The following is a 9838-nucleotide window of genomic DNA, read 5'->3' on the forward strand; positions in this document are numbered from 1 at the left end:
GCCCCACAATGACTACAGGGTTTGTGAAAGAGAAGATTAATGTTGTGGATATATATAGCACATACTGAACATAGACAAAGAGCTCTGGCTTCCTCGCCCAGCGGTGGAAATTTACGTCAGCCCCCACGGCACAGCCAGGACCTCAACCAGGAGCAGATGGCAGTTCCCCCTGCGAGAAATCAGGAGCCTTTTGGGAGCCTGCCGGAGGCAAGTGGTGGGGAGAGCCACCCCGAGCTGCTTCTCACACCAGACCCTGCATCCACCCCCCAGGACCCCTCCACCTTGCTGGAAGCAAACTTAAAACCAGTCTGGCTTAGTCTTGGCTTGAGCGCCAGGAGCTGGAGCTGCTTGCCGGCACCAGGCTTTGCCCGGGAGAGCAGCGAGGCTCCTGTCAGTATTTCAACAAGAGCAGGCCCCAGTTTAGGCGTAACAGTGCACAGCCCAGTTCAAACTGTTTATTTTTCCACAGGTGTGATGCTTCTATCATCCAGCTCAACTTCCTGGTAAGTTTATGTAATTGTAAACCTGCAGCATACAGGCTATCCATTCTCCTTCTCCTCTAGAAAAACCTTCCCCTAAGAAAGAGCACTTATGCACCCTTGAAGCCCTTTCTCAGTACATTAGAGCTGAAATGTAATGATTTCCACCCATTACGTGCAAAAAAATAGAGGTGCAAGCAGCATGAGCATCCCTGGTGCCAAGGCAGGTGGTGGCACGCATGGGGACATGGGCTGCCAAGTGCCAGAGCCCACCCAGGGCCGCATCCAGACCTGCTGGCGCAGAGAAGGTGGGCACTTAAAAAAAATAAATCGACAGGGAGAGAGAGTTTTTAGAAAATTAGGTTCTGTATGGCCCATTGCTCATGGAAAGGTTTAAGATTTTATGAGTTGGTCTAATCTGGAAGGATTTCTCATGGGGCTGCTGCCAAACTTCAAGTTTGTGCTCCAGCTTACAGGAATACAAATACACACTGAAGACAGGGATCCTGGGAATTGCTGGACAGTTTTGGCTGAAATTTTTCAAATAATTCAGCATGAGACAGACATATAACAGAAAGACTCTTCAATCCAAACAGTTCAAGTTCGGCAAAGTCAAACACCACAACAAAAAGCATCATCACAGCAGCTGTCAGGATACAGCAGCCCAAGGACCGGTACCAGCTCTGTGCATGCACACCCCCAGTGTCCCTGCACCCCGGGGTCCCGTCCCTTACGGCTTTGCCATAAGCATAGTGTGTCACCATCACCTCAGGAAGAAAGCAGTAGCAGGTGGGATGGCAGCATTTAGAGGGGGCAGTGTGAAAACCTCCAGCGTATGCCACATCCTGAAATGCAGTGTCATGTCCCAGGTCAGTGCCTTCTCCTCCAGACATATCAGAGGAAATTGGGGCCACATCCAGGCTGGGGTTCCCCAAACACCCAAGCCAGCACTGAGGGTGGTGCAAGGGGGGATACAACCCAGCAACCAAGAGTTAACAAGTGCAAGTGATGGCATTTGTGCCACCTGTATTTGTCCGAGGGAAAGCAGCAAGGGCTCCTGCCTCTACCCACCTCCTTCCAATTCCTGGACAAAGGAACAGGAAGATTTTAGGGTGGAAAAGGGCTCTTTCATCCAGCAGGTACAGCTGGAAACTGATGCCCAGCAAACTCAGACTTCAGATGAGGGGGGTGTTTTTCAGCTGCAAGGGCAACCTCCCACTGCAGCTCACCTGGGAACACCAGCTTTGCCATCGCTCCAAGCCTCCATGCTACGATGGGACAACTTTCACATCACATGGGAAAACAGAGGCACTCCTTCAGGCCCGGCCAAAAACCACCACACCAAATTCTCCAGGTTTTGCTTCTTCTTTTTGCAGGGGAGTTGAGCAGACCGACCACCTCACCACTGCAGCAACCCTGCATCCATCCTTCCAGCCCCCTTCGAATGGACCCAAAGCACAACAAGGCCAGGCTGGCTCTCCCCTCCATCCTTTGGTGCAGAAAACCTTGGCTAAGAGGATCACACGAAGGACCTCTGAGATAAAAGCTGCATTGTAAAAATATACTGGCGGGGTCTGTCTGGGGGCCCTTGTAACTCCTACAAGCTCTGAAGTTTTAATCGTTCATTCTCGGCCTTCACAGGGGCAAACAGCCACAGGGGAAGGCTGCACAGATGCTCTCTGTGATGGGGATAGGGGCAGTGACCCCTGTATTTATGCCATTTTAAATGCACAGTTTAGGATCTTGTGAAAGGGGAAAAAAACCAAAACCCATATAATTGCCTAATTGAGGACTCCATAGTAATGTGCATGCACTGGAGGGTTAAGTGCAGATGATATGAAGACTCCAAATGTGGTATTTCTGAATTTTTAAGCAATTTGACTTGAAACTAGTTAAGACTACCATCATTTTTATATACATACACATGCATGCACACAGATGTGATCTATAAAGTATACGCTACTATACATACACAAACAGTACTAACACACCACAATTTATGTATGATTTTGCTTATTTATGTTAGGTTACACATTTAGTTCACAAAGTCCACACACACATCCTAATTACAAGCACCCGATAGCATAAGACACCAGATTTGTGGAGCCTTGCTCCGCAACGCTGTATTTGACATTTTGGAGTACCAGACCTCCAGGAGGATAATTTACTGAAAGACTACTTTCACCAACCCTCGAGCAAGAAATACCATCTGCAGGAGCCAAGCGTTGCATTTGCAGATGCATCCCTTAATTAAGCAGATTTTAATTGGGTGACTCTAAGCTTTAATTAATGGCAAATTGTTCATGCACATTCGTTTTTGGGTCACGTTCCCAGACGGGATTTTTCTGGGTTGATTTGGGGAGTTTTGTGGGGCCGGGTTGCAATTATGGTTATTGCACTTCATGGGGGGAAAAAACAGCTCTCAGGGGCCCTGGAGCCACTGGACTCCCACTACCCCAAGGAGGTTTACCCATTTTCCCCTCCTTCTTAAACACAGCATCCCCTGAACAGCGGGTTGAGCTCAGCAAAGCCCCAGAGACACCCGTGTTGTGTCTGCTGGTGCCAGCACATCTGGGCACCAGGAACATGGAGGGGGGATGCTCAGAGGCAGCTAGGGCTCGTGCAACCCCACAGCACCCCAAACTCAGAGAAATGCGGCCAGTGCCACCTTGCCCCCACCTTCACAGACCCACGGTGCTGCGAAGCATCTCACTCAGGAATTGTTACAGCTGAAACAATGGAAAAACAGGTGCAAGCTCAGTTCTTCAGCCTTGGGGCTTTACCTACCCTGCACAATGTGCCATGCACACCAGCTCGCACAACAGCAGCAGTGATCGCAGGGAGATCAGGTCCCACCTGCTGCCTTATAATGGTCCCCTAAAAAAAATATAAAAATCCTCTCCACCATTTCCACACCAGCTTACAGCTCTGGGTGGTGCATGGAATAGAGCTCAAGGGATGGATTTGATTCAGCACAAACAGTTTGCTTAAAGGGCATGGGTGTGCTCTGAGGGAACAGATGCATGGAGACCCCATTCCCAGAGTACTGGAGTCAATTCCCACCCATTTCTGGTGCCCTCACACCTCCTGAGATCATCAGCAAACATCCTTTTGGTAACAGCTACAACCACCACAAACAGCAACAGCCCCATTTCCCTCCCAGATGGATTCACCTCCTGCTTTTACAACCCAAAGCCCCAGCTGGGGCTTATGAACTTATAAACTGACCTCGCCCAAGCCCAACCCATGCAAACCACTCTTCCACCCTGACACAAGGGAGGAGATGGTGCCACCCCCATGACAGCGATACTGCCGAAATACCAGCTGCTTGCTATCCCAACACAAGCAGAGAACCAGGAGGCATCAACAAATCATCTGACTCAGCTGGGGACAGGAAAGAAGACAGATCCTAATTTCCTAATGGATCCATCTAAGAACTGAATCTTAATTTTTTTCCAGTCCTAAGGTGCCGCAGATGCTGCACGGCATGCCCTCTCCTCCGCATGGAGCAGAGAGAACATGCAACCTCAACAAGGTCTTACCAGCTTTGCACACCAACTAACCGCTGCCTGAAGTCATTAGCTGCTCTCCTTGGGCGCTCATTCCCTGCTTCAATTATTCCCCACTTGCTCTGGGCTCAGCATGCAAAGCACCCGGCCAGCCACAGGCCACTGCTCCAGCTTGCAAAGCCAAGCCCAGCTCCGAGGGCAGGAAGGCCAGCCAGGCTCCGCAGCCCCCAGCTCCCCATCCACCTCCTGGAGGGTATATGCTGCAGCTGTGCTGCTCAGGCCATCCCCGGAGCAAACTGCACCATCAGCAGGGACCGGCTGAAGAACAAGAACCTCGGCCACAAAGAACTGTCTTGTTTTACACCAGTGCCTGAGAAGCCCACACATTTGAAGGACAGTGCCCCCTTGCCCAGCAGAATCCACAATAAGACCTGAAAGCCTGCCGAAGCTTGTGACCTTTGCCAGCCCAGGCAGCAGTGATCAGAGGGTAAAGCCACACACCTGGACAACGCTCAGTCAAATCTTCCTCAGGGCTGCCCCATGACCCAAAGGAAATAAACCCTTATAACGAGCATGTGGCTTCCTAATGCTGCTACAGCCAACCGGCACTTCCAGCTCTCCCCATCCCTGCTGTGCCCAGGGAGACGCCAGGCTGCAGACACCCCTCTCTGCCCTCTCCCTTGCTCCCCACGCAGCCCAATACCCTCACGGGAGTTACCACCTCCCACGTTCCTCAATTCAACCCCAGTCCCCTGCACCGTATTCCCACTTGGATTTTGCTCCAGTCCCAGCCCCTGGAACACAAGTCCCAGCTCAGTTTCTCAGGCTGTGAACTGCTTGTTTCTGAGCCAAGGTTCAAGTGGAGTTAAGCTCTAGTGAGATAAATCAGTGGTTTCCCTCTCAGAAACACATTCCCACCAATGCAGCCATACTGAAGCCTCCGGCACACTCAGACACAGATGGGTTTGGGCAGGGGGTTGCGCAGTGGACAGGAGCATGGGGTCACTGCCTCTGACCGGGACCCATACGTGTTAGCACAGTGCAAATGCAACCACAAACGTCGGTGCTTCCTTCAAAATAAACATCCTTCTCTACAGTCACTTTATTAAAGTATTTGTCATGCCCCGCACAGCTCAGCACTTTCCAGGGAAAAGCCCCAGCCCTGTGCACCAAACTTTGGGAACAGCTTGTTTGTCATTTTCATGAGACAAACCAGCCCCGTGGCCCATTCCATAGGGTGAGGGGCCTGAAACCCCCTGTGCCTGCCCCAGGTGGGAGCCGGCTGGGGGCTCCTGCCACAGGGAGGGGCAGGACTTCTCATACCCAAAAGTTTCATGAAAAGTTTCATGACTCAGTGACTGGCCGCAGCGGGGAAAGAGGAGGGACATGGGGACGTGCTGCAGTGCCCCAGATAGAAGAATAGCTCCAGCTGTGGCACACACAAGCCCATTATGTTATATTACACATCGGAGAAGCCATGCACAAGCTCCAGCAAGTCTGGCTGCTCTGCTCCTGCAAGAAGAGGGACACCTTCCCTTGGAAAGCAGGGACACCGTGCCCTGCTCCAGCCCTGCCGCCGAGACCCTTATGCCACACTGAGCCCCCCAAAGAGAGCCCTTCCCAGCGCCTGGAGGGGGGCAGCCCCCCGCAGCCCCCGGGGGATGCCAGCGGCAGCTGTGGGAAGCCTTTGTGCCCTCAAAGCAAGCGCGGCCGCGATGCCGGGGCTGCAGGGGGTGGGGGTGGGGGGTGTCCCCTGCCGCATCCCCGCGGGAACCCGCTGCCGGGGGGGATCCCAGCCGCGCTGGCCGCTCCGGGGGGGGGGCCCGGCCCCGAGCCCCGGGCTAACAGTGCATCCTAGCGGGGACCGCCGCGCCCAGCAGCCCGGCCCGGGATGCCCCGAGCCGGCAGCACGCCCGTCCCCCCCGGGCCGCTGCCCAGCCCTGCCGCCCCCCGGCCCGGTGCGCTCCTACCTGCGTGCAGCCCCGAGCCCGGCTCGGGGGGCTCCAGCCCCGGGGGGCACAGCGGCAAGGCGCAGAGCAGCGCCAGCGCCAGCGCCCCGCAGCGCATCGTGCGCCCGGCGCCGGCCCCGCCGCATCCCGGCCCGGCCCCGCCGCCGGGGCAGGCACGGCCCCCCCGCCCCCGGCCCCGGCCCGCCCCGCCCCGGCCCGCCCGGCGCTGCGGGGACCCCCACACCCCGCGGGGGGGCTTCCCTCCGCCCCCTGCCCCGCACGCACTGCTGCTCCCGGGGCACAGCGCTGCAGGGGTTAACGCCCCGCACCCCAAATCAGAAGCGCTCCCAACGCCCCCCGGCGCTGCAGTGCTTGGAGAGGGGACCCCTCCCTCGGGATCCCCCCCTGCCCCACTGTGCCGGCTCGGACACACGTGCTTGTCCATCCAGCGGGTGCTGCAGGGGTTAATGACCCCCCCACACACACACGTGCTGGGTTGCCCCCCACCACGTGCTGGTTTGCACTTCATAGGGAAAGGAGACACCTCCACCACCACCCCAGCTACTCAAATAATAGTTGCTGTAAGTGTTTTCCAGAGTGCTTTGTCCCCAAAGCTGTACCCCACCCTGCTGCCTCCCCCAGGGGGGTACCCGACCCTGCTCCCACAGGGTGATGGGAACAGGGCAGCCTCCCACCGTGGCATCATGGGGTGAGTGAGGGACCCCGGCCCCCCCTCCCCCCCCCCCCTCCCCACCCCCTGAGAGCTGTACTGGTCATCTGGATTTAATGCCGCTTTCTGTACCCAGAATCTGGGCTGGTTCACCCCCTTCTTGGCATTGCATGGGTTAAATCCCCCCTCCCCCAGGTCCTGCCCAGCCCTCACACCACTGCAGGCTCCAGAGCCACAGCAGCAGCACTGCGAGCAGACACCCCAAAAGTGAGTTTCCCCAATCACCACCCCAGACAGCCCCATGCCTGCACAGCACCCAGCACGAGTGCATCCCCCTGGCAGAGCCCACTGGGCTGCACACCAAGCCCTCCAGTATCACCAGTGGCACAGTCCCTGCCACTGTAGCCACGCCAAGGCTGCTCTGCCCTGGGTGACAAACCCCTGAACGCTCCCAGAGGCCCTTGGGGGGTTATGCCTCATGCCCACTGGGGAGGTAGGCTCACTCCCAGTCCATGCTCATGTTTTCTCTGCAGCAATCACCCAGAGACCCCCAAAAAATATGGGAGCGAGGGGCTGAAGACCTGCCTGCCTGCGGGTGGAGGACCCTGCCAGAGCACAGGAGATGCTCAGACGTCCAGCGGTGTCACCTTGGCTGTCATTTTGCTCAAACACCACACCATGGCAGTGGGGAATTAGGCTTCGGTAAGCTCCATTGCTGCCTGATCTTGGCGTTCTGTGCTCAGCCGCTCCCAGGCCCTTCCCCTGCCACGCACTGACTCAGCTGGTCAAGGAAACGAAGGTCAGAGACACTCAAGGAGACATTTGTTTTGCCCCATAGAAGACTTTATTTGTCAAGAGCATGTGACACAGGCTTGGCTTTCCTTTCTTAGGTGTTGCTGAATCCTGCTGACTTCCATGGCTGTGACCTCTCCCAGCAGCACTTCTCCTGTCGCATCCCTTGGCTCTTTGCTGCTGTGGGACACGTAACCTCCTCGCAGCGCAGAGGTGCTGCCCTCCGTTACTTTCACGTGCCGCCAGCCCACTGCAGGAGAAGTTTTTTTTTAGGTGGATCAGCTGCAGAACCAGGTCTTTTAAACCAGCTCTCCACTTCATGAGGAGGGGAAAAAAACCCTTGGAAAAGTCATGCATTTATCCTGCAGCAGTCCTGTCGGCTCAGCTCAGCATCCTCTTTCTAAACATGCTCTCATTTTGCTGAATCCAGTGACGCAACCACATCCACTCCCCTCCTCAGTCTCCTGTGAGAAAAATGGGGGTTTACACCCCTGTGGGTATTTCAGACTTTTGTGCAGGAGTAGCTGGACAAGGACTGTGCCTGCTCCTCCTCCTCCTCCTCCGCTGCTTGTGCCGTGCTGGGCAGAGGAAAGGCTGCCAGAAACAAAGAAATAATAAAAAGACACAGACAAAGCCAGTGCTGGGATATTCTGTTTCAGAGCAATGACAGGGGAGATGAAGATAAAATGAATAAACTACGGTTATTGATACTGTTTTCTTTGAAAAATCACAGCCCTGCTCTGTCGGCATGTCCCAGGCTTCCTCTGTGGGCCAGGGGTCTCCGTGCTGGTCTTTCCATCAGTTCACTCGGGAGCTGGTTTGCTCAGACCGCCCTTCTCAAACAGCTCAGCACCTCCTTCATGCCCCACCTCAGGACTTCACCCCCACCAATACTTGCACAGCCTTATCAGAGCCACCCTTCCGCATCACCGTGCAGAGCTCCTCACAGCTATCGCCATACATCAGTCCCCGGCCTTTCATAATTTTCGTTATTGCTCCTCTTCTTTGAATTCCCTCCAATGAACCAATGGGTCTGCTAGGGAGATGCCAGCTTCCCTGTGGCACCTCACTAGCACCCTACCAGGAGCCTGTGGATGTAAAATTATCACGCACACATCAGTGATTTAAAACACCAAGACATGAAGGAGGCAGAGTAACCTGCAAGAGCTCAGGACCTTGTCCTCTCTTCTGCACTCGTTTGCTGCATGACCCTGGGTAATTTAGTCCCCTCGAGGCATCTCAGTTTATTTTTTTTTGTTACATGGAGATGCAAAACTAGCCTCTCTCGCAAAATACTTTGGAATGTGCTGGGGGACAGCATTGAGCTGAGGCTTATTATGGTCAGGCACTTTCTGAAAATGGTGCTTTCTACAGCTCAGAAAATATCAGGAGATCTACTCAGGGCTGATCAAGAGGGATGAATTCTGCTGGGATGAGTAATTCATCACTTTGGAGGGCACACAGGAGTCTCCAGGCACTGTCTGCACATGTGGCTGGAATGGGGAATCAGCCGGTGATGCTGGGTTTTCATGCTCCACGGAGCACAAAAAGCCAAATTCCCTAAGCACCTTGGACTCAGGTGTGTTCAGTGTCTTGCCCTGAGTTTTCTGCATCCTTAGACAAATATTTCAAGGAATGCCCCTCAAAGAGTGGCAAGGGGAGATGAACCAGCCTTTTTCCATTTTTTGTTTCCCTAGAAAGTACAAAAAGCCTGAAAATGCTACCCCCTAATGCGAGAACAAAGCATGGGAGTGCTGTCCTCAGAAATACTGATCCAGATTGTATCCGCAGGGCTGGGAGTGGAGATCTAGGGAACAGAAATACAGCGGTCTCTGCTAGCAAGATGTGCCGCTGAGGGGAAGAGACCTGATGCAAACTCACTCACAGCAGCTTTTCATGAATGTTGTCACACCGGCCATGAGGACCAGGCAGCGCTGGGGCCAAGGTACAAAAATAGAGCCGTTTTGTGGAGTTCAGCTGGACCCAAACCCTGCAAAGCAAAGCCAGGTGTTTCAGCTCCAGTGTCTAAGATGTGGGAGATGCTCTGAGTGTGGCAGCAGGGATCCCAGCTGCTCCAGCTCCTTCAGCCCAGGGCTTAGGCAGTCCCTGTAGAAGCTGTGGGGTGCATTGCTGCCTTGGTCTCACGGACCAAAAGAATACAACTGAAACAGGTCAAAAGAAATTTAAAAAAAAAAAAAAGGGGGGGGGGGGGCAGAAAACCATCAAAAGGCTTTACGGATTTAAAAACACATATGGGATTGTAAACTGGGTTTGGAGCTCCTGTGTGACACACATCTGGAGGGGAGAGGTTGCTCATCTGGTCCTCCAGGCAGATTCCAGCTCCCCAGATGGTTGTGGTGGAGCAAATGCCACGGGGTCTCTGCTGAAGTTGGGATGCACAAACCTTCCCTTGTACACTGCTCAGACACATTAAGAAAT

At 54.4% G+C, this 9838-nt stretch overlaps 1 protein-coding gene across 1 annotated transcript in view; it reads right to left on the minus strand.

The window, feature by feature from the left end:
- Positions 1-6074, minus strand: part of LOC119154087 (collagen alpha-1(I) chain-like) — a 90512-nt gene extending 84438 nt beyond the window's left edge. Inside the window, 1 exon segment of the mRNA XM_037401257.1 lies at positions 5959-6074. Coding sequence (XP_037257154.1) covers positions 5959-6055 — 97 coding nt within the window. The 5' untranslated portion in view covers positions 6056-6074.
- Positions 6075-9838: the final 3764 nt, after the last annotated feature.

Source organism: Falco rusticolus, chromosome 9 (genome assembly GCF_015220075.1).
Source record: "Falco rusticolus isolate bFalRus1 chromosome 9, bFalRus1.pri, whole genome shotgun sequence".
NCBI lineage: Eukaryota > Metazoa > Chordata > Aves > Falconiformes > Falconidae > Falco > Falco rusticolus.